Below are 25,726 nucleotides of genomic sequence, written 5' to 3'. Positions count from 1 at the left end.
TAATTTAAAAAAAATTCTGTAATAACCTAAATGGAAAAAGAATTTGAAAAAGAATAGATACATGTATATGTATAACTGAGTCACTTTGCTGTACACCTGAAACTAACACAACATTGTTAATCAACTATGCTCCAATATAAAATAAAAATTTTTTTAAAAGTTTGATGAGATACAGGATACTTAGTCTTAAACTCTCTTCCCATAAATTACAAAGAGTAAAATAGTAACTTTTCAGTGGAGAAACCTAGCAGACTAACTGCTAGGTAGTTAAGAAACCTACCTTAACTAACTGATCAAAGTTAACATCACCAGACTTCCCTGGTGGCTCAGTGGTTAAGAGTCAGCCTGCCAATGCAGGGCAGGGGGGTTCAATCCCTGGTCCGGGAAGATCCCACCTGCCGGGAAGCAACTAAGCCCGTGCACCACAACTACTGACCCTGCGCTCTAGAGCCCACGAGCCACAACTACCGAAGCCCACGTGCCACAACTGCTGAAGCCTGCACTCCCTAGAGCCCATGCTCCGCAACAAGAGAAGCCACGGCAATGAGAAGCCCGCAGACCCCAACAAAGAGTAGCCCCTGCTTGCCGCAACTAGAGAAAGCCCGCACGCAGCAAAAGGTTAACATCACCAATAATAGGGCAAATTGACATCATGTGCCCTTTATATGAATCCACAGACAACATAACGTCTGCCCATTCCAGACAAAACTGCATCACCTGAAAACAATCATGAGGAAACATCAAACTCAAACTGAGAAACTTTCTACAAAATAAATGGCCTGTTCTCAAAACAAAGAAAAAACAAAACAAAACAAAAAACGAAAGACGAAGAAAGACTGATGGAACTACTTTAGTTCGTTAAAGCAAACTAAAGAGAGGCACGACACCTAAATGCAATGTGTGGTCCTGAGTTGGACAACTGACCACACCTGAAGAGAGAGTGGACTAAATAGTATGTTATCAACGTTAAACTTCCTTGTGGTAACAGTACAGAAGTTATGTAAGAAGACTGTCATCACATATCTAGTCACCAATCAATAGCCACTGGCTACAATCGCCTCCTCCCCTCCCCAGCGATTTCGCGATGATTCAGATGAGCCCTCCCAGGCCTTCGCCCTCTCTCTCCCTGACATCACCCTATCCCTGCTGAAGCCCTTTTCCTCTCTGCCTTTCCCACCCTCTCCACCTCCTCCTCCCTACCTGGCTCCTTCCTTGTCTCTGTCCTCTTCTGCGTCCTTGCTGTCCCCACCCTGGCTCCTTCCCCCAGCGAGCGGCTCGCTTTCCTTTCCAGGCTTGCGCTCTGCAGCCGCGGGAGCCGGCCGCGCGGAGTCGGAGGAACTGGTGCTGAGGCAGCGGTTCGCGCGGGATCCGGACTCAAGGACCCAAGCCCGCGCGGAGCTGGGACAGGGGGCGCGCTCGCCCGCCGGGCGCCCTCCTGCCCGCGATGGGCTGCTCCAGCAGCGCCCTCAACAAGGCCGGCGACGGCAGCAGGCCCCGCAGCGGTGAGCAGGGGACCGGGCCCCACCCACGCCCGGGCGTCGGGCTTCGGGTCGTTTGCTCCCCGGGTGTCCGTCAGGTGCGTCTCGTGCCCACGCGGCCCGGCAGGGGGCAGCTCCTCCCTGAGGATGCGAGTGGAACCCGGAGCGGCGCTGCTGTGCCCCAGGATGCGGCGGTTCCCGTGCGCTCCGCCGCGCACGTTGCCCCCCGCGAGAGCCCAGGCGTGGGGAGGCCCTGCTGGGGGGATATGAGCGCGGGGAGCTCGCCTTAAATCCCTAACGCGGTCAGCCACAGAGTTCTCTTAAACAGAGGCGGAATTGCCTCAATTTACGATAACTGCTGTTAATCCCTTAAACGTACGAGATTTCAGATTACTCTACAGATGGGCATTCACTCCATCAAATAGGTTCCTGCACTTTTAAAGAGGTCAGATACATTTTCCTCTATCCTTGGCTTAAGTATTTCTTGACGAATATGCATGTGATAAAAAAGAGGTCTTCACTGAATCCTATATAGAAATTCAACACGTATTCTAAGTGTCTACTGTCTGACAGCCAGGTGCTTGGCTAGATGCTGAAGGTATTCAACGTAACTGACCTTACTCTTGGGGGTTGAGGTTGGAAGAGACAGACAACAAAAAAGTTAAACAAATGATTGGAGGGAATGTTACTCTTGGGGAGGGACAAAAGTGTCCAACGGATGGAAGAGGTTTTTTAATCCTCTCAGAAAAGAATGAGTAACCTTGTTTTAAAAAACATTTTATCGCCAGTATAAATAACCATCCACATGAGTCACACCGTTTCATTTTTTATTCATGCTTTCATTGCTGGTCTAAGTTTTCGCGGATGCTGTTCTGAAAGAAATGTTAAAACGAGTGACAACCAGTTGCATAGAAAATTAATTAATACACTGCATAAATTGCTCAATGCACATCTCGAATCAATCAACAGGTGTATTTTGCTTCTGACCCTCAGTTAGACAGTACTCTCTTGTAATTGGATACTATTGTATGTTCATTAGCATTTCAACTCCATGGTCTTGGAGGCCCCATAAATAATTCATCCCTGTTTCTGTAGCTCACAACTTCTTTAAATTCTGTGTACAACCCTAAGCCTGTGTTTATGTGCTTTTAGATAAAAATAGTCCAAGGTTATTAAATGTCCCGTACATGCATTTACTCACTGTACCCCCAGTGCTTAACAATGCTTGGCACATGATTCTTGAATGAACTACTTCATTTAATCCTTATAACAACGCTTTGACTAAGTATTATGATCATCCCCATTTTACAGAGAAGAGTAAATAATTTGTCCAAGGTTGCGGGGCTCCTTGAGAGTCAGAGCTGGGCTTGGGACTCAGGGCTGTGATTCTAGAACTTGACCTTTTATCTGTTCTTTTCCTCCTTAAACCAGTTTGTGATAACTAGATTTAAACCTGTTTTTGTCTCAGATCCCTCTGGTTCCCCATTACGTGTGTGGTCATCCATTATGCAAACAACAAAAGAAATATAGTAAAGTATAATAGAGTATTTATTATAATTTAATAAATTTAATTTAATATTATAATAGAGTATTATAGAAATATTATAATACATGCACATAATATATTAATATGATATAAATATAATAAATATTATCACAAGTAAAATATTTATCCCTAAGTAAGAGTCAGTAAAATATGAAGTTTATATTTGCTTCCAAGTTTAAACTAGGAATATTTGGAGGACATTTAGCTTTAGAGATATTTTCAGCAGCTACATAGATGCAGAGAAGTTTCCTGTGCCCTCCCATAGAGCTACAGATAATCTTCATATCATAAGAGATTCTTTTAAAATTCACAATATCAACCTTAGAACTCCATGAGTTAAAGCTAAAATACATCAACTAGCCTGTAGACTGGATTTCTGTTTGTACAGTTCTGCCTAACAATTTTCTGTAACTGGCTTAAGAACTGTTATACATAGTGCAGTATTAGCCTAGAAGCAAAAGCATCATAAAATAATGGCTTGGACTAGATTACCTCTAAGATCTCTTACAGCTCTAAAATCCTGTAACACTAAAATATGGAGGTATAATACTTATTTTCTGGGCTCCAACGAATCAGATAGTTACTACTGATTAGGTAGCTGTTAGGCTGAATAGGAATAGTCCATACTATTGATCGCGTGCAGACATTTGCTCTGACCCATCAGACACCGAATCCCACTGAGCTGCTTTCCATCACCTCCAAAAGATGACTCACTAGGGAAAGAGATGTGGGGGGAGGGGACGAGGACAGAGGTAGAGACTGGCCTCTGGTGTAAATAATTAACCAGTGCTACTCAAAGTACAGAACAGAGCCTGGTACGTGGTAGTCACACATAGATTTTTACTGAATGCCCTGAAATGTGTGAGGAAAGAGGCTTTTCTTTTCCAAAAGACAACTAGACAGATTGAATTTGGAATTTCTTGTGTTCATGGAAGCATGTTCTACATATTAGGACAATTTTTGGTCCTTTCAGTGCCTTGAGGAGCTGATGAATCTGAACACAGAGATTCTGTTGACTTCATAGACATTAATGGACCCAAAGGTTTCCAGGTGTTTGGCATCCAAACCTTCCTCCCTGTGCTACCAGCCCCCTGCTTCTAGGTGTGATTACTGTTCCACTCTTTTCTGATATAAATGCCATCCGTTTCTGGCAGACTTCTTCCTGAGATTTTATAGCTTAAGCACCAATGTGGACAGAGTAAACAGATGGTAATTATTGACAAATTCATTGCTAGGTTAATGTGTACATTTCCACTGACAGCTGTTATCATGTGTTTGTTCTTATCTGAACTCTCACTAGCTGCTTGGAGTTCACACTGCTTAGGTAATAGGATGAGGGTTGAATTTCACAGATATGTGAATTGATCTTTGTACTGTAGAAATACCTTCAGTCATCAACCAATATTTTCACACAGTGACATTTCAGTCCTAAGTAGACAAACACTTCTCCTTTGTAATTGAAGAACAAACATCATTAACATTAAAATGAGTTTTATAGGCTTTTCTGGCATACACATATTATATAAATGGGATTACTTTCATTCAAGTGCTAGAAGTCTCTGGACTGAGTCTTGTATGTCTTTATGTCGCCTGTAGAGCTTGGCACAGAGAATGCTCAGTAAGTCTTTGTGGTGGGCCTGATTATTACATACAGCTAATTATAATGGAATATAAGAACTACGTACATGGTTCAAAAAATTGAAAACATTTGAAAAATGCGTACAGTGAAAAGTATACCCCCCACGCTAGCCCCACCATCTGCTTAGTTCCAATCACAGCCATGGGTAAAACTTTTATTAGGTTTTTTTTTTTTTTTTGTATATTGTTCCAAAGTTTCTTTATACACTGCCAATATTATTTCCCTCTCCCATCTTTATTCATAAAATATAGTGTATTATACCTATTATTCTTTACCTTGTTTTTTCAGCTAAAAATATGGAGCTCTTTCTATAATCTCTCTATAACATAGAGTACTTCTTTCTCCTTTTTTACCCTTGTTTAAGAATCCGTTGTGTAATTTATTTACCCAGACCGCCAGTGAGGGACATTTGATTTGTTTCCAGTCTTTTCCATTGCAAACAAGACTGCAGTGAATTCCTTTACACATACATCATTTTGAAAGTATGCAAGCATAACTGTAAGACCATTTCCCAGAAGTGGCATTACTAGGTCAAAGGGTATGCACATTTATAATTTTGAGAGCTAACTGCCTAAATGCTTTCCATAAGGGTTGTACCAAATTACACTCTCATCAACAACATAATACATCTTTTTCTAAAATTGAAGGCTTTTGACATTAGTTCAACCTCATCAAAACATGAGCATGGAGCAGAAATCAGGAGACAAGGTAGGATCACCCAGTTGGTTTCAGATGTCTCATGTAATCCCCATAAGAGCCTTAGTTTCACCAAGTACAGCTAGAAAACTGCAGCTTAGGGAGGATAAGTAACTTGCCCAAGGTCTCAGAGCTAGTAAGTGATGGACCTGGGGCTTAAGCCCAATGTGTGTGCCTCCGAAGCTCTTGTTCTTTTCACAAACTCCAGTTCCATCTGGGTCCTGTCCTGGTTCTGCTAGAACTCATCATGTGGCTGTCCACGAAGGAGAAATGCAATCCATATCTCTTGAGGGGGTGGTTGGGTCAATGGATGGACTGATGGAGATGGGAATTCAGGGGGATGAGAGTACGACTGAGAAAAGCAGAGGGAGAGTAGGCATCAGGACCCATGGAATAACAAAGACTGGAAGGTAACATTGGCCAAGATGGACTTGAGAAGACAGGATTGGGTTGTGAAGAGACTCTCCTAGTCATGCAGGAAAAGATCAACCCAGCAAAACAAAGCTTTATTGTGTTCTATGAAATCATTCTTCTGTAAGATTGCCGCACGTCCCAGCTCACATGTACACTTTCACTCTTTCCCTTTTGTGTTAATGTTTTACAACATCAAGTTTAAAATAAAAAACCAATACTTGTGAGGGTTCCTGAAAGGCTCACCAAAACTGATTTTAAAAAAACATCAAACTTGGCCAGGCTTCGAATCCCGGTGTATATAAGTGTAGGTAGTACAGGTAATTATTTTGTTTTTTTAAAGTGAAATATCAGAATATAGCTCTCCAAGTGAGTGTTAATGTCAGGGAAGTATCATGATGGCCTCAGAAGCTGCCTTACTGTCCCGGAGCTATTGCTGTTGTTCACATTCCTTAAACCCTTCCTTGGGAATTGCCATCAGGTGTTGGAGTTCATTCTTTTGTGTGTATTCAGGGGTGTCAGAGCTTCATCCCTTTAAGGATGAAGATTGCCTGGGGGTGGGGGGGGGACCCGGGGACCCCAAAAACCCAAACCAAAACACCTCACATTGTTTTTAACAGCTAAAACGCCATAGGCATTACGCTTTATGAAGGTGGGTGAAATAAGCCAGGTGGTGCTAGCATGCTGAGAAACAAGGGTGGTCATTGGAGATGGAGAAAAGAAAGGGCAACCTGTGTCATGGGGTCAAGTTCAGCTGACCCCATTTTCTTCTCCGTGGAAGGGCCCAAGGGGCTGTAGGGTCCCCAGGACTACTGCACTGGGCTCTGGTGACATGGTGACTGCGTGGCCGTAGCCCCACATCCAAGAGAGATGACCCTCTTTTCTCAGACGACACAATCAACAGTCCTTGGGCCTCTCCTCCAGCCTGACTTTTCTAATAAGACAAAAGCCCCCGAGGCCTGATAACATGCTCTTTATTCATACCAAACACTTCTCAACTTTCTAATCTGTATGGCTTCACTTGCTTTGAGATGAGCAAATTCATATTAGGCCCGTTTAGATAAGTGACAGGTCCAAATGAACATTAAGTAGGAGAGGCAAGATGTAAAAAGATGCAAGAAGCATCATGACATCTCTGCTCTATCTATATATTTTCCAGGTCACCGAAAGTCACATTTCATTTATATACAATTTACTCTATGGCCATGACAGTATAATTCAAAGTGGACATCAAAATAGCACCAATTAACATCGTGTAAGACAGATGAGTATAAAATGAACTTGACTTCGTAGGCTAAAGATTGAAATGACTCTTGGTCAAGAGGCTGCTCAATAAGCCTCCTCTACGACCTGAGCCCCCAGCCTCGGCATGCTCCTTTGTGGCTGTTCCAGATTCCTCTCCCCCAGGTCCCCCCATGCCAGGCTCCTGGGGGTCAGTGATAGACCTGCCTCCTCTTCACTAAAAGAAAGGCCCTTGCGATCTGCTTCTTTCCCCTACAGTCATAAGGATGTACCATCAAATCAAGTATTCTTTTTTTCTTATCAATTAATTGTCTGCTCCTTCCACCAGGACACTCATTTGGGGACAATACTTTTTCAAGCCTGTAATGTGTTTGTCTTTATACTCAGTGAAAAGGCCCTTTCTGCTCTCTCCAACAAGCAGCTTTTCTTTAAAACCTAGTCCTAAAGGGTCCCTGCAGGATGAGAACATCCCACCCTTTGCAGACTGCCCTGCTTCATCTATCTTTTTTTTTTTTTTTTTTTTTAGTAGAGGGATGACTTTTTTTTTTTTTTTTTTTTTTTATGGCTGTGTTGGGTCTTTGTTTCTGTGCGAGGGCTTTTTCTAGTTGCGGCAAGTGGGGGCCACTCTTCATCGCGGTGCGCGGGCCTCTCATTATCGCGGCCTCTCTCGTTGCGGAGCACAGGCTCCAGACGCGCAGGCTCAGTAGTTGTGGCTCACGGGCCCAGTTGCTCCGCGGCATGTGGGATCTTCCCAGACCAGGGCTCGAACCTGTGTCCCCTGCATTGGCAGGCAGATTCTCAACCACTGCGCCACCAGGGAATCCCTGCTTCATCTATCTTCTCAGCCTTGCCCAGCTAATGCTGCTCTAGTCTATTTTTGGTGACAGAAATACACTTGTCCCTGTATTATATGTATCTCAGCTTCCCAGCCTGTGAGCATGGGATCCAGTGTGCCAGCCTTCCTCCCAGCCTCTAGGGAGGCAGGGTTGGGATGGTCCGAGCCCTCCGGGTACAGCTTTCTCCATGTGCCCCGTGTGCTGCACAAATACCATATTCTATGTGTGCTGTGACATTAAAGAGAAGGGAAGCCCTGGGCTAGGCCTTCCAACTGCTCTATCGCTTTCAGGGCTAGGCCTTCCAACTGCTCTATCGCTTTCACTAGTAGTTTCTCTTACTGAGAGAGAACATTTGCCTTCAGCCATCCCAGTGAGGACCTCTGTTGAGATGCCCTCCCCAAACCGCCCTCCTTGCTTCTTTCTCACTGTCATTGGTAATGATAAGGAACTTTTTTCCCCTCCTTATTCTTATCCTTTTCCACTTTCCTAAGACTGATAGGAACCACATAGTTTCCTTTGGCTAATTTCCTTTTCCTTTGTTTGCCCTGGAGTAGCCTCTACAGACTAGATGGCTTTTTGTTTTTTGTTAATTTATTTTTATTTTTGGTTGCATTGGGTCTTTGTTGCTGTGTTCGGCTTTCTCTAGTTGCAGCGAGCGGGGGCTACTCTTCGTTGTGGTGCGCAGGTTTCTCATTGCGGTGGCTTCTCTTGTTGCGGAGCACAGGCTCTAGGCACGCCGGCTTCAGTAGTTGTGGCACGTGGGCTCAGTAGTTGTGGCTCGTGGGCTCTAGAGCGCCGGCTCAGTAGTTGTGGCACACGGGCTTAGTTGCTCTGCGACATGTGGGATCTTCCCGGACCAGGGCTCGAACCCGTGTCCCCTGCATTGGCAGTTGGATTCTTAACCACTGTGCCACCAGGGAAGTCCTCTACAGACTAGATGGTTATGAGAGGCTATAATCACCTGTACACCTTGAATTAGTGTGTGTGTGTGTGTGTGTGTGTGTGAGAGAGAGAGAGAGAGAGAGAGAGAGGTGGAGGGCACACGTGAGAGCAAGAATTTCAACATACTAAGAGACAGTATAGAGTTCCAATTTAAAATGTGGGTCTGGAGTTGACTGTCTGGGTTTAAATCCTGGTTCAGGATCATTTATTAGTTGTGTGACTTTGAGCCACTCAACCTCTTTATGCCTCAGTGATGTCATCTGTAAAATAGGATTAATAGTAGTTCCTATTTCATAGAGTTGTCCTGAGGAATAAATGAGTTAATACTATAGTGTACCTGGAATGGAACCTAAATATTGCCTACACCAGGGATTGGCAAACTGGCCTGCTGGCCAAACCAGCCCACCACCTGTTTTTATAAATAAAGTTTTATTGTAACACAGACATGCCCATTCACTTACACATCGTCTAAGGCTGCTTTCTCACTACGATGACAGATGACAGAGTTGAGTAGTTGCAATAATGACCCTATGCCTGGCAAAGCTGAAAATATTTACTGTCAGTCCCTTTACAGAAAAAAATTTGCTGACCCCTGGCTTGGAATATTGTCTAGTAAGTCCTCAATAAAAATGATCAATTAATATCAATTTTAGTAAATCTCAATTTTTATTGCTTTTCCAAGATCAAGTTTTGTTTTTTCCCTCAAGATCAAGGTCTAGATCTGAATTTGTTGATTTTCTGATCTTTTTTTCTTTTTAGTAAATGTGTTAAAGGAAAGTGACAAAAATACTGTCAGTAATAGCAAAAGTGGTACAAAAATATTCAAAAATCACAAAAGTGGTTATGTGAATGGCCAAGTTTTATGAACATTTTTCTAAGGCTTCTAGAGCTTATTTTGCTAGGTTACTTGCTCTTGTACTTTTGCTACTATAATTTTTAAAAAATAGACTTGATTTTAGAATAGTTTTAGATTTACAGAAAAATTATGAAGATAGTACAGAAAGTTCCCATATAGTCCACATCCACTTTCCCCTATTATTAACATCTTACATTAGTAGGTACATTTGTCACAAGAAATGAACCAAGCTTGATACATTATTATAAACCAAAGTCCATACTTTATTTTTAAATTACTTAATTTATTAATTTGTTTATTTTTTGGCTGTGTTGGGTCTTCCTTGCTGCGCGTGGGCTTTCTCACAGGACACCCACACCCGTCAGTTCTGTGTGTTCGTCATCCACTTTAGTCTCTCCTAACTAATCCCATCATGCCCTTCCCTGATAAACCCAGAGTGCTGCCATAGATAAGCTAACTATCTGGGGATCTTATTAAAAATACTGATTTTGGTTCAGTGGATCTGGGCTAGGGCCTGTGAGTCAGCACTAAAACAAAACCCAAAAACCTCCCAGGTAATACTGATGGTGCAGGTTCTGGAACCACAATTTGCTTTAAAGCACCTAAATCTTCAAAGTAGGATCACACTTCCTTTGGCTCACATCTGAGCTCTGCTACTCCGAACTATGCACCCTTCCCGGATAAATGTTCTTAATCTTTCTGTGCCGTATTTCCTCAACTATGTAATGGAGATAATAATGGATTTACCTTGTGGAGTTGTTGGGAAGATTGAATGAGATAATCCCTATAAAGCTCTAGGCACAGTGCCTCAATAAATGTTAGCCACTCTTGTTCCTAGTGAAGCATCATGGACCAGGCCTGTTTAGGTTGGTGAAGTGTCACAATTTATACATATCAGAGACATAATCTTCACTTTCTCTCTCTTTTTCCTTGTTCACTGACGAGTCTTTGATTTTGTAGACTGGATTTCTGCTCAAATGTTGGATCCCCATGTACCAATAATGACCATCAGTCAATGAAACTTGCCTTTTTTAGTACAAATAGTGTTGATAATTTTTAAAGTGATGTTTTATGCAATCACTGGAAAATACCTTTTTTGAAATAAGAGTTTATCTTATGGGAGTCTAGAAGAAACCAAAGAAAATGAAACTAGAAAATCATATCTGAAGGTGGTGACTATTTGTCATGTTTGATGACTGGCTCTGTAGCCCTTCAATGTCAGCCTCTCCCCTAGACAGAAGCCCCCCATCTCCATGTGTACTTATCAATTATTCCAGAAGTATCTTTCCAACTACATGTTCTTGTTACTCTGTAGTTAAATTTCAAAATTAGATTTACCTTCAAACTTTATTGCATTTACCTTGTGATATCAAAACTAATTTTAGGGACTTCCCTGGTGGTGCAGTGGTTGGGAATCCGCCTGCCAATGCAGGGGACACGGGTTCGATCCTTGGTCTGGGAAGATCCCACATGCCGCAGAGCAGCTAAGCCCGTGTGGCACAACTACTGAGCCTGAGCTCTAGAGCCTGCGAGTCACAACTACTGAGCTTGCGTGCCACAGTTACTGAATCCTCCGTGCGCCTAGAGCCCGTGCTCCACAACAAAAGAAGCCACCACAATGAGAAGCCCGTGCACCGCAACAAAGAGTAACCCCCGCTTGCTGCAACTAGAGAAAGCCCATGCACAGCAATGAAGTCCCAAAGCAGCCAAAAATAAAAATAAAATAAGTAGATAAATTCATTTAAAAAAATCTAATTTTAGATATGTAAATTCAGGTAGTTCTACTAAAAAATGAAAGGTGGTTTGTCTGATTTTTATTTGTCCTCTGTAGAATTTTTTTGGCTAATGGTTTCATACTCCAGTTACATGGGATATTGCATAAATTCACCTCTCTTCAAAATGAGTGCCTTTTTAACATCTATTGACTGATAGAACACACCCTTGGGGATTAACATTTGTGCCAAGGCACATAAGGACAGTATCTTTACATACTTTGATGAGGGAGAAGGGCAAAAACAGCTAGAATAGCACCACTGTTAGCTCCAGAAATATTTGTTGTATGGATGGATAAATGATGGAATGGAATTGAGGAGAAAGCAGAGAAAGAAAATCAGAAGATGAGTGGACTCTTCCCTTAGAGCAGACTCATGCCACATCCCTGGTTCCCAAAGCTCAAAAGCTACCAGAACCTAGAAATGGTGGCAGCAAGGGAAAATACCAGGATGCCCTTTCTCATTGATTCTCTAGAAAACAGCAGACAATCCAGTGAGGTCTTTGGGATGGCTGATATGCCCTAGCCATGGATTAGGAAATATTGACCTCAAGTATTTCTCCTTGCTGGGTAGAAACTTTTCATTTATGATTAGGGTGATGAACTGAGTAGAAAAGCTTCCACCATAATGTGAATTTCAGGTATGTTAGTTCTGGTTCTAATCCCTTCTGTAATGTTGCCTAGTATTTAATTTCTTTGTGTGCCTATCACAACGGTGCTTGCAACAAGGGTTCTGTTAGTTCAGCTGTCACAACAAATTTGTGCAGGGATCAACTTACAACAGAATCAAGAGAGATAATGAGCACCAAAGGATTAGGCCCAGAGCAGTGTATGATTTGATAAAATGTAGGGTTCAGAAAACAGTCACACCCTTAAACAACTTCGGGTGTGGAAACAATGCATCTGTCCACAATATTTATTACATAATAATACAGATTAGGCATAGAATGTCTCCTGTTTGTGAACAAAAGATCTCACTGCTTTTCAAGTTAGAGTGCTAGAAGAAATGATGTAGAACCTTCTTCTACCTCAAGGAGTTATCCTGGGGATTCACAAAACCATGTGGACAGAGTGTGGAGACCCTTGGGTAAGAGGTCGTGCATAGGTACCAAGCTGTGCTTAATAAGGAAGTAGCTATTATTTGAATTTCCTTGCAGACAGTAAAGTCTAGGATGGCGAGGACCAGATCTTCCTTGTTAACTGCTGTAACCCTTGTGCTTAGCCCAGAGCGGGCATATAGTAGGCACTTGATCAATACTTGATGAATAAATGAAATCAAAGCCAACAAACAGAATGAAGCATATTTGTGTATATAAAAGCTAACAGTGGCCTGTATTAATGCCAGTCAAGTCTGGTCAAATCATGGCTGACATGAATACTACTTCGCTCTCTATCAACAATCACGATTTAAAACTTACCATTAGTAACAACAGAATTTTATAGGTCAACAGTGACAACGTTACAGTGTTTAGGGGACTGTTTATCCAAGCTCTTTAATGTTGCAGTTCATTCTTTCTGTTGCTGAATTAGCTATAATTTATTGACAGGGCTACTGCTAACCCACAGAGGACCTTTATGAAATTAGAAAAAGCTGCCCTTCCCACCCCTGATGCATGCAACCTTGCTGGTGCACACAGGCTGGACTTCATCTCTCCCTCGCCCCTTCAGCGGGACACACCCCATGCAATGAGAAACCTGCAGAGCCGTTTGCTGCGTCCCTGTTTACTGAGTACCTTCTCATGTCACATACCATGCTGAGTAATTACACACATATCTCAGAATTATCAATGATCCTAACAAGCCTAAAAGGCAAAGATAATATCCCCATTTGATAGATAAGGAAACTGAGGTCCAGAGAGTTTCGTAACTTGTCTGGATTGCACAGTTAAGTAAATGATGGGATAAGGAGTCACACTGAACATCAGAACAGTCTGGAATGCCCTGCTCCACCTGAAGAGGAAGGAGCCCAGATGGATCCCAAAATTGTACTTCCCTCAGCAGCTGGGGATAAAAACATTCCATAGCATAAGAAAGGAAGTTTTGTGGTCACTGTAGTCTTTAGTATTGTGTTCTCTGAGAGACGGTTTGAAACAACCATTTGTTTTCCAACCCTTTTCATTTATTCACTCTGATCTTTCTTTTTTTCTGAATAGGCTCAGAGAAAGGTACCAGTATTAAGATGAATGGAATTACCTTCCCTTTCTGTGTGTCCACCACGGTCTCTTCCTTGCTAGGGCTGGCAGGTGAAGTGTAACGCTTTCCATGGCTGGCTGGCTTGGCGTTCAGGGGGTGCCAGTCGCTGTGCTGGTGTTTTCCAGGTATTAACTCGTGTAATCCTCACAAAAGCTCGACTGCTTCTCTTCCCACTCTACAGGTGATGAAACTGAGGCACAAAGAGGCTTAACAAGGCTAGTAAGTGGAAGAATGAGGTTTCAAACCTAGTACATTGGAGGTGTCATTTTCAAGATCATAAGATCTCTGTCCTCCCTTTTAGAGCAGATTACTCTCTTCTATCACATAGGAAAAAGAACTACTGAGTGATTAGTGAGGCGTTATTAACTCCGAAATACATTTACTTCAAAATTCAGAGTGCAGTTAATCAACATGAATTACAAAATGAGTGTGTCACTACACTTTTTTCGCACTTTCTCTAATTGTTGGTGATCATTTTAAAGATGTTTTAGCTTCTGGGGCTACCTCAGAAAAATGTTAGAGACAGTGACTTCTTTTGTAATATTTCCCAGCTTGGTTGACTATTTTCAGGTTGCAGTATAAGAATATTATATGTTGAGGACATTTCCCTTCTTCACGTATGCCAGTAAGATTAGAAAAAGTATATAAGAATGAAAATCGATACTTTGATCATGGGCATCAATGTTCTAGTTATGGCAAAAATTGATAGATCCTTTGGAAACTTAAGACACCATGTGTGTATAAATAAATTTTCACAAAGCTTTTGGTTTTAGGGGAAAAAAACTTGACTTAGCCTGATAGCATAATATGTTTTTCAAAATATAAAATTGAGTGGCTATGATTTGGGTGTGTCAACACATTTTTTTCCTTCAAGCTTTCTGCTCTAGAAGAATGATGACAATAGAATGCACCCACAGCTGGCACAGCTGGATGAAAATCATTCGTCTCATTTAACTGACGGTACTGATCACTGTAATAACTATTTTACCAGAAAATATAATTTGGCAGACATCTGTGATTAGCATAATAATACATTTCCTTGTCAATTCCCTAAGGCAGCCATCACCTAAACATCCTTTGTGTGATATCTAAATGAATTATCTTGTCATAATGAATTTCTTTATAGGCCTGAGAAATTGCTTCTGTTAAGTTGCCTTCTGTGCTATTAATTTGAAGGCTTCGTGCATAATGAGGCTGGAGGGGGAGGTGAAGGCTAGCCTTCCTCCCAGCTCTGGACCCCAGGCCCACAGCCTGTGTCCTGTGTCTCACAAAATCCTCTCTGAACTCTGCTTCTCCAGCTTCGGGCTCTAATTCCTTTCCATGGGGGGGATTCAAACACAGTCGCAGAGGTAGGGTGGGAGACTATTTGATGTGAGTAAATGTATTAAAAAGAGAAACAATTGGCAGTGAAATGAAGTAATGAGAATACATAAACTAAGGACGTGAAGATCCATGACAGTTACTAACTCAGGGGAAAAACAAACAAACAAAAAATGTTTACACAAGTAATAGTTCACTACATGGCTCAGTTCTTCATAGCAGACATATTCATTATGTGTACATATAACTGAATATCGATATAACCCAAATTACAGCATGATTACTATTGTATTTTTTTTTTTATTTTTTAAAAAATATTTACTTATTCATGTATTTGGCTGCATCGGGTCTTAGTTGCGGCACGTGGGATCTTTGTTGCGGCATGCGGGATATTCCATTGCAGCGCGCAGGCTCCAGAGTGCACAGGCTAAGTTGCCCCGCGGCATGTGGGATCTTAGTTCCCCGACCAGGGATCGAACCCGCGTCCCCTGCATTGGAAGGCGGATTTTTAACCACTGGACCACCTGGGGAGTCTCATGATTACTATTTTAAATCATTACTAATATGCAATTACTGAATTGAAAGGAAATGTGAATGTGTAATGGGAGAGGGTGAAGGATGATGGAGGTGCGGGAAAAAAAGAGCTAAGTCTTTATTTTCCATAGTGGGAGTTAGTTGAAGTGCCCAAACTAAAAAATAATGAAGTAGCGATTCACTTAGAGATATAGGGAAAAAAAGTATCCCTCCCAGACAGCTAAATTTGACCCTAGAGGAGGGGAAAAGAAAGAGGAGACCTGAGTCTTAGTTGTATATCTGTTTTTTTTTTTTGTTTTTTTTTTTGTAAACGGGATGTCTTTTTTTTTTTTTAAATTTATTCATTATTTATGTTTGGCTGTGTTGGGTCTTAGTTTCTGTGCGACGGCTATCTCTGGTTGCGGCAAGCGGGGGCCACTCTTCATAGCGGTGCGCGGGCCTCTCATTATCGTGGCCTCTCTTGTTGCGGAGCACAGGCTCCAGATGCGCAGGCTCAGTAGTTGTGGCTCACGGGCCTAGTTGCTCCGCGGCATGTGGAATCTTCCCAGACCAGGGCTCGAACCCGTGTCCCCTGCATTGGCAGGCAGATTCTCAACCACTGCGCCACCAGGGAAGTCCTTAGTTGTATATCTTAACTTACGTTAAATAAGCAGGTAACTCTTTAAACTATATGCATATATAACTGGGGTCAGGGGTAACTTAGGGAAAAAAAGAACAAGAAAAGATGAAAAATTATCTTTGGGGGAAAAAAGGTAGAAGAGGAAATACATCACCTAGAGGCCCATTTTAACATGCTGGTTTATCTTCTTCCAGTATCTCCCCCTCTGTTTGCTTTTCCTGTCTTTCTCCTTTCCAATGATCAACATTGCTATAATCATACTGTATATAAAATTGATAGCTAACTTATTGAGCACATAATTGCACAGCAGACCTTGTGCTAATATACACTTTATATCCATTATTTTATTTGATTAACCCAACTGGGAGTGCTGATTTTTTAACTGATTATATAATAATTATTTTATTATTTTAGCATATGGTCTTCAGAATCATCTTTTGCATGGTACAGTAATATTCCACCCAATGGATTATTGATCTTTCCCCCAAATTATTAGACTTTTAAGCTGTTTTCCAGATTTTGCTGTTATAAAGAATACTGGGATGATATACTTTCCCCCAGAGCATTTCCCTGAAGTTTATGCTTTTAGGGTAAATTTCCAGAAGTAGGATCACTGGGTCAAAGAGTATAAACATGTTGCCACATTGCTTTCTTAAACTCTCCAGGGGGCACTTATGCATTCATTGTTTAATGTGATACGATGCCTCTTGCAACTCTGACGTAGGTAGGAGAGACAGATTCACTGCCATTTTATATACATGATTATTGGGAGCTAAGTTCCCAAGGTCACACAGTTGGGGGAAGAGCCAAAATTAAAATGCATGTTTCCCAACTCTCTCTTGATTTCTCTTGTAACCGGGACCCCCAAATGAAATGAAACTCAGGCTGGACTGTGCCTGCCACTTTCTCTCCCAGACATCTTAGTTTTGACCTAGTGGGGCTTCTCTGTCATGGGACCCTTTCCTTTCACTGAGGGCCATTCTGCTTTAGGGGGAAGGTAAGACCTCTCTAGCAGCCCAAGGACCACTTCTTGGGCTATAAAATCTTCTACTAAGCCTAAGGAGGAGAAAGGGTGGGACAGAGGAAAAAGCATGAGGGGACAAAGGGTACTGAATTAGAATATGGGACAGGAGTCATGAGAAGGTGCCCAACGAGCAAACAGGAAAAAAACCCTGTGATTTTGGGGGACCTTCATGCTTAAGACTAGGTATTTGAGCTGAAAACACTAAAGAGATTGGACTTAGGGAATGTTAGGGTCATGGTATGGCCTCTCTGTACTCAACTGTACTGTACCCAGGACTGTCTTGAACTGTTAAATCTACTTCTTGATAGCAATACGCTTTCTCAGGATAGAAACTAAACAACAATTTGTATTTTTTCTTTTCAAATGAATGATAAAAAGTAACTTCAAATACGTATTTTTCAACCACAGAAGAAAGTGAGTCCTGCTTTGTCCAACCAAAACCACGTACACTGGGAAGAGAATCTACGTTATATGGCAAGGTACAAAAGGAAAGCCTTCCTCGACTAGAAAAGCCCAAGATTTCAGCCGTGTCTACAGCTAATGGTGTTAAATCCCTCCATGAACAGCCCCTGGCAAAGGATGCTGCAGACCCACCAGGATCCACAGAGGAAACTCAGCCTCTTAAGGGACTGAAGGAGTCTGGGCCACCTCAGCCAGGTGGCAAAGATGATACTCCAGGAGCAGGAGAAAAGAAGGACGTGGAAGCTGTGACAGAGGCTCAGCCTTTTAAAGGAAACGCTGAGACCGAAGCTTTAGGAGCAGAAGCCGAGAGTCAACCTTTGAGGACAGCGGGAGAGAGGGACTCTCCTGGAGCAGTGGAAGGTACTGAGAATCCACAAGCTGCCGGAGAGATGACAGCTCGAGGAACAGCTGAGAAAATTCCACCTCTGGAAGCAGCTAGAGAGCCACAATCTCAAGAAGCTCTGGGGACGGATGAACAGTCCCAACTCCCAGAAACAGTTCCCAAGGAGATGGAATCTCCAGAAATATTGGAAGGAAGTCAGCTTGTGGAAACAGCTGAAAAGCAGCAACTTCAAGAAACATTGGGAGAAGATGAGCAGTCCCAACTTCTAGAGATGATTCCCAGAGAGAATGGAACACCAGAAGTATCAGACAGAAGTCAGCTTATGGAAACAGCTGTCAAGGATGATTCGCTCCATAAAACTCCTGAAGGTCCAGGAGACATGGAGCAGATCCAACCTGAAAGAATAGTTGGAAACATGGAACATCCAGCAGGAATTCTAGAGACAGGGGCAAATGTGGAAACGGTCAGGAAAATTCATGCTAACGAAGAGGACCAACACGATGAAGGTAAAAGTCATGCTGTCACAGATTCAGGTTGTTTAGGTGTGCTCCATAAAAGATCATCTCTGGGGGACAGGGGTGGCTGACACAGTCCCTCTAGTTTCTGTTTCCGTGGTTGAAGTTCATTTGACCCAAACCAAAAAGGCTTCCATACTTGAAAAACAGGCATTTGACTTTCTGGCACAAATTTTCTAAAACATAGTCTGTGTTCAGATTTGTAACCTAGAGCTTCATTGTTGAATAAAATGGAATATTGAAGGAATGTTAAATTTCTGAATTTTTCCAAGTTCACTCTTCATCAGGCCCCATGTATGGCACGAGGGTACAAATTGAAGATGGTCAGTGGAGGAACTGACTTTTTAATGAAAGAACACACAAATGACTCTTAGAGTGTCATTTTCTTCTTTGCACTCTTATCCTTGGAAAATTACTGTCAGCCTGCTCCTGTCCTCCTATAGTCTTTTTATCTTTATTAGAAGACTAGAGAAATGTACTACGTCTTAGCAAATGGTGTTTTTTTAAATGTACTTTACCAGTATAAAGCAAATGGTATCTATACTGTTCTTTATTGGAGTTATAATAAAAAAAAATCTTCTAGGGCAGGATTTACATTTCGGTAAATTTGGGCTTCACCCTACAGTATAATCAAGTGAAACATTCATCCGTTTTTTAATTCTCTCTTTAGTTAATGCAGCAGTTTTTGAGTGTCTAATCATCTGCTAGCTGCAGGAATAAGGGGTAGTCCCTGTTCTCAAGGGGCTCACAGTCTAGCGGGGAGAAGGCAGAATTTAAACAAAATACTACAGTCTACTGAGGTAAGTGCTTTAGTGAAGGTATATAAAAGCGCTCTGGGAATAACAAGGGAGAAGCAATTAAAGGTATATATTTGTTAGATCAGGGTTGGCAAACTCAAGTCTTTAAGGCCTAGGATCATGACAGTGGGTGAAGTGAGGGGCACATGTAATGCTGTGGGAAGCCCCGGGCACCTTGGTGAACAGGCGCACAATCCTATCAAAAGAGGCAGCTGCTTCTGGGCTCCACTCAAAGCATGGGGACCAGTGTTGCCCAAAGTGACTTCTTAGGGAAAAATTTGTATGTGCAATGGCCAGCCTTTTAAATGTTTAAACTCTTTAAAAGTTCAATGATTGTTTTCTTTAAACACCAGAATGACCAAACAAGACGCTTTCTGGGCACCCATAGAACACATTTTGATTTAGATATAAATGGAACTTTCTATTTGTAATACGTTCTACTGTCTTTCTTGGGTAATTCTGCATCCTGATTTTATATAAGAAAACGCCAGGACTCGGAAATGGTAAGTGACATGGGCCACTCTGAGGATCTGAGAGACCCAGGGCAATTGCCTTTCTTGACACCACCAGAGAAACTTACCGTCTAGACCTAAAAAGCAAGAGCTGCCCCCCTTGGAAACCAGCTGCGGGGCACTTTGTTGCTAATGCTAAACAAGTATCTCTTAATATCACTTTTGGTTACTTTTCCAGGTGAAACAGGAGAAGAGGTTGAAACAGAGATGGAGAATGAGAAAGTAAGTGAAGGGGCTGAAACAAAAGAAGAAGAAACAGGAGAAGCTGTGGGTCTTTCAGCAGCCACGTAGATAGGTATGGTGATGGAAGGGTGAACCGACACAGCGTATTATAACAGAGAAGACAGAAAGCGGCAGTGAAGTTTGTGGTTACAGATCTTATCTTTCAACATCTACATCTTTTATACAAGGAGTGTGGTTATCATGTTCTTGATTACATTGTTCCATAAAACTGCTAAGCTGTGAACAGTTTTTCTAGCTACTTACAATTCAAAACTACAAAAAAAAAAAAAAAAAAAAAGAAAAAGAAAACTACAATACCCAGAGCCAATACCAACTAGGGTATATGTTCGTTTAAGAGTGTGAGGGTGTTTTCTTCACTGTGGCAATGGGTCCATTCAGTGTAGAAAATGAGACCCTAAAAGAAGGTATAAACCTTTAAGTATAGGTGGCTGGAGAAAGGAGTTAGCAGAGTTTAGGGAGCTCATGATAATAAAGTCATACAGTTGGAATTAGGATGGAGTAAGAATGATCAACAATAACCGGGCAAACTATACCTAGTATTTCTTTCCTATCACAGAATTTAGAGCTGGTGGGAACCTGGGAAAGTATGTCATCTAATTACCTTCTCACCTTAAGTCTATCTACTACCATACATCCTTATTGATCATGGTGTATTAAATATGGTAACAAAATTCTTCTTAAAGGAATGCAGACTCTGGTGCTGTTATAAGATTAGGTATTTTCACAATGAAAGGTTACACATGTTTTATGTGCCATTTTGAATCGTCTAGTGATTTTATACTTATGTGAGGTGTTTCAATTGGTGTTATCCTTTTGACTGACATTAAAGGTATTTTAAATTGACTTTTAAATGTATTTCAGAGGCAACAAACAGCAAGAATTAAAACCTAGATTTGTTGCCTATGTGGAGTCTATTCCTTGGGCCCTATTTTTTTTGTTTTTAAGATTACTCTGATTTAATATTAGGCTTTAGATGTGGAAAACAGCTGAAAAATCAAGATTTAAAAACCATTTATAATATTTCATTTGTGTTAAAATGATACACCATAGAAAGTCACTTTTCAAGTATTCCTCCAAAGTTGCCAAGGGATTTTGGTAAATGATGATATGTGAATAATAATAATGATAGCAATCTTGCCCACCAATGAGTGCCTTGTGTTTATGAATATCAGGATAGAATTATATTCTGGAAACATTTTGTAGTTTTATCTTATTTGTAAATATGTAGTTTAAAGATAACTGCTCAGATGAATTAACTAGACTCTTTTACTTTAGCTTCTGTATTAAACTGACTATTAAGATGATGTAATTAATTTTAAGAATATAGGATAGAGGGAAGAATTATCATCCTTACTCTGATTTTAATGTTAATGTTTCTGACTTTAAAGAGTTGAGGTAGCTAACAAGAGGAGTTACTTGAGTAGATGACTTCATCCTTCCTGCAAAGTAAAGAAGCTGGATTGTGATTTTATTGAGAACAAGGATTGTTTTATGTGTCTTTGAATTCATACATTTAGCTCTTTGGGACATGATAGGTGCTTGATAAGTATTTGTCGAATCAATAAATGAATAATAAATACCAAGTGTTCCCATTTACACTTAATTCATTAAAAAAGAATACAGAATTCTTTATATATTGCATTTGAAATATGAATTTGTGTGACACTAACGTTTTCATTCCAAAGCTGCTCAAGGTTAGTAAGACTATATATTTGGTGCAGTTCCAAAAATAGTAATAATTTGAGGTCAGAAAGTTACATAACTCAGAACTGATATAACATCTTTCAAGCTACGTTTTGTAATCCAAAGGTGTTTTTCCTGACCCAAAGGTATTTTTGTATAGATATCTAGTAAATAGAAAATGTCAGAGCTTAGTGTAAAATATGATCACCTTAAAAAGTGATTGTACTTTGTATCAAATACTGAAATAGTAGGATTCATTTACTAGGCATAAAGGTCCATTCTCCATTGTGTGGATTTTTAAAAAAATCTCTAACATATGTTAAAGAGATCTCTATTCAGAGCTCATTCTTGAAAGAAGTCTTTCTCAAAAGCATTATTATATAGTTGTAATGTAAAAGTTTTCAAATTACTTATTAATACCATTATTTTCCATAATAACTAAAATCATTTATTCTCAGAAAAATTTGGAAATTTGTATAAATTTCTGATACTTTCTATACTTTTGTCTTTGGCCTTTAATGTGGTTACTAAGACATTTTTAGAAATTATTCTTTTAGATAATATTAATAACTTTGTAATTCAAAACCTATAAAGAAAATTGAAATGTTCCATAATATTTGAATATTCCAAAATTAAAACGTTTCATCTAAATAATCTGCTAATTTATTTTTTTAAACAAAATTAAAGTAATAAGTGCCTATAGTAAAACTCAAATAATAAAGAAAGGTATAAAATGGGAAGTAAAGTTGTTCCTCCCATATCCTTTAGTTCTTCTATGAAAAGATGATAAAGCTTCTTGTGTTTACTTCCATAAGAAGGTAATGTAGGGACTTCCCTGGTGGTCCAGTGGTTAAGACTCCGTGCTCCCAATGCAGGGGGCCTGGGTTTGATCCCTGGTCAGGGAAGTAGATCCCACATGCATGCCACAACTAAGAGTCCACCTGCCACAACTAAGAGCCCGTATGCCTCAGCTAAAAGAGCCCGCATGCTGCAACTAAGACCCGGCACAGCCAAATAAATAAATAAATTTTTGAAAAGGGTAATGTATAAGCCAGGCTATATGGATATGCTAAAACAGAAGTGTATGCTTACACATCCACATTTTAAAACACAAATGACGGGCTTCCCTCGTGGTGTAGTTGTTAAGAATCTGCCTGCCAATGCAGGGGACATGGGTTTGAACCCTGGTCTAGGAAGATCCCACATGCCGCGGAGCAGCTAAGCCCATGCACCACAACTACTGAAGCCCACATGCCACAACTGCTGAAGCCCGCGCGCCTAGAGCCCATGCTCCACAACAAGAGAAGCCACCACAATGAGAAGCCTGCACACCACAACGATGAGTAACCCCTGCTGGCCGCAACTAGAGAAAACTCCCACTCAGAAACAAGACCCAACGCAGCCATAAATAAATAAGTTAATTTAAAAAAAAACCACGAATCACTATTTTGTCCTTACATTGTGAAAAAGTGCATGTAAAACCACGAATCCATCCTTTCCTCTGCTAGAATTTTTTTCTTTTGCCCAAAACTGGTATATAGACTTAGCATAGCAAAGTGCATTCTAAGTCCCCAGACTCTGAGGGGAGTTTATCAATTTTGCTTTCAGATTCAAAATGCACAAGTTGGATAAGGCTTGAGCTATTTATAATGAATTAATAGAAAAACTACCATCAGGGCTGGATTTTCCACTGGATTTTCTAATTCCAGTGGCCATACAACCACTTTGTAACCCAGTTTTGTGATCTATTAAGATGATTGCAGAATTCTCTGTATCTAGCTGGGAAGGAAATGGTGAACAAACGATTCGCCAGCTGGTATCCCCATTAGGGAGTGAACGTTGGCGTTTACTGACAGAGGGTGGTGGTTGCAAATCTAGGAAATTCCCAATCCAGACTCCAAAACTCTTGGCCAGATGTGCTCTGTACCATCTCCTGATACCAAGCAGGGCCCTGTGGGGCTCCTGGGCACAAAGCCTTTCTGTGTCCCCCATTTCTTTGATTACAGGAAACAGCCTTCATTCAGCCTCCATGACCTTCCCTGAGTTCCAGCGGGCAGATTCAAGCAGTTGTAATTAGGGAAGGGAGGGGATGTGAGACCAGGGAGAAACAGTCAAGAGCAGCCTTGGGGCAAGGCTCTGTTTCCCCATCAATGGATGCACACAACAATATCTTTGAGCTATTTCGCAGATACTGAAACCCCCTCCAGGTGAGAGAAGTTAACGATTAACGATGATATGCTGCCCACAAGCATGTAGACCCCAGACCAGTTGGACCTGAAGGTTGATGATGCCAACTCCTACTTACCTCACCACCAACCCATCAGAAGAATGTCCATGAGCTGATCACGCCGTATTTGAACAATTACTATAAAACTTCTATCTTCTCCAAGTGAGGACACACAGGTTTTTGAGGCAGGAGCCTGCTGTGTCCCCCTTTGCCTGGCAAAGTAATAAAGGTATCCTTTTCTACTTCACCCAAAACTCTGTCTCCAAGATTTGATTCGGCACCGGTGTACAGAGAAGCTGAGCTTTCAGCATCACTCCTGGGGGACCCACAGGTTAGGAGTGTGTGGCCAACATGTGACCTCATTGCTTTTTCCATTTAAACTTTGCAGTAAGAGTCCTAGCATAGCTAATAGCCTTTGAGCAGTCGAAACACCCACGTCATTATTTTAAAAAAAAGTTTTTTTGGCCATGCGGCACGGCTTGTGGGATCTTAGTTCCCTGACTAGGGATTGAACCCAGGCCCTCAGCAGTGAAAACACAGAGTCCTAACCACTGGACCACCAGAGAATTCCCCATCATCATTCTTAACAAATGCTTTATTCCACACTTGGCCTTGAGTTAAAAATGGCTTTTAAAGGAAAATATTTCTTTTCCACATTGAAGTAATCAAAGAGTGTTGGGTGGTCATAGTGAAATAATCTGTGCTCTTTTTGTAAATACAATAGCTTCTTAGAGCATCTAACATTACAATCATCTCATTTTTATAAAGCTAATCTGGTGACCCAATTCTGAATTGTTTCACAAAAGTCAGCAATGTGAACATCATAAAGCCATTCATGTAGCCCAATACATCCGTTGGGTGAAAGGAGAATGAACCTCTAATAGCAAGGCATGGCTGTATCTGAAAAGTTGAAAGCATTTGCTCACAAGGTGTCATTTAATCTAAAACTTTGTCAGCTCCTCTTGTCCCCAGAGCTTATAAAGTTAACGAGTGAGATTGGTTGTAATCGCAAGGTTTTAATTGCAGAATCAGTGTAATCTCAGAGAACTGTTGACAGGTGTGGAATTTCTCTTTTCAGTTCTTGTTACTTTCAGCAAAAGTTAAGGAATTCCCTGTCAGTGTTAACCCATATGGAGTCAAACTGGAGACCTTCAGCTTTACTTCAGAAATACCACCCAGCAAATGTATTGGGCAATAGTTGAGATATTGCAAGTTAACAACCATATCGTTACTTCCGCACCTAATGAAAGAAGTCCCCAGACATCAGCCAGGCTTTAATAACTTTTGAAGGTCGAAGAGGGGCCAGTCTGTATTATGTTAATGTAAATTACCCTTTCTGTTTAATAATGTGCAACTGACGTGAATAAACATGTAACTCTATCCACTATTGGGACAGAGATCTGCAAGCCTCACCAGTTTCCAGAAAAAGAGTTCTGAGAAACCAGTTAGGGACAATAATTTTGGTTTGAAATCTGCCTCATTTATTTTTCCTTGTAAAATATAGGTAGTTCTCAAATTTTTCTTAACAAAATAAAAGTAACTGTAGCAAAACATAATTCATGCTATCATATAAATTGATGAAAAAAGTAATGCATATTATACTGAATCAATTTATGTGACCCTGATTCCAAATACTTAAAAAAAATATATTCAGTGATAAAGAGAAGAGGCTCTCCACAGCAGCTGTACTGTTGTAGAGGGGCTTCGGGCTGGGAGGGAGCTTCAGCCCCAGCACCTCACTAGGAAGACACAAGGCCCAAAGGTGAACTCATAGCAGTCCACTGTGAAAACAAATGAAAAGTTTATTTCAGCTAGTGGTTATTTAGTAGATCAGTAT

The 25,726-nt window shown here is 41.1% G+C and overlaps 2 protein-coding genes across 2 annotated transcripts in view; one reads left to right on the top strand and one right to left on the bottom strand.

Annotated features, from left to right (window-relative positions):
• The window catches only part of RPL30 (ribosomal protein L30), a 451,366-nt gene that overhangs the window by 11,312 nt on the left and 414,328 nt on the right, over window positions 1–25,726 (bottom strand). The window lies entirely within an intron of this gene.
• ERICH5 (glutamate rich 5) lies at window positions 1,361–20,033 on the top strand. The gene is made up of 3 exons (XM_059902012.1): window positions 1,361–1,502; window positions 17,486–18,418; window positions 19,915–20,033. The coding sequence occupies exons 1-3, from the start codon at window positions 1,445–1,447 to the stop codon at window positions 20,025–20,027; spliced, it is 1,104 nt and encodes a 367-aa protein (XP_059757995.1). The 5' UTR covers window positions 1,361–1,444; the 3' UTR covers window positions 20,028–20,033.

Source organism: Balaenoptera ricei, chromosome 17, assembly GCF_028023285.1.
Source record: "Balaenoptera ricei isolate mBalRic1 chromosome 17, mBalRic1.hap2, whole genome shotgun sequence".
Classification (NCBI taxonomy): domain Eukaryota; kingdom Metazoa; phylum Chordata; class Mammalia; order Artiodactyla; family Balaenopteridae; genus Balaenoptera; species Balaenoptera ricei.
Note: the sequence above shows the minus strand (reverse complement) of the source record. Positions and strands in the feature narration are given on the sequence as shown.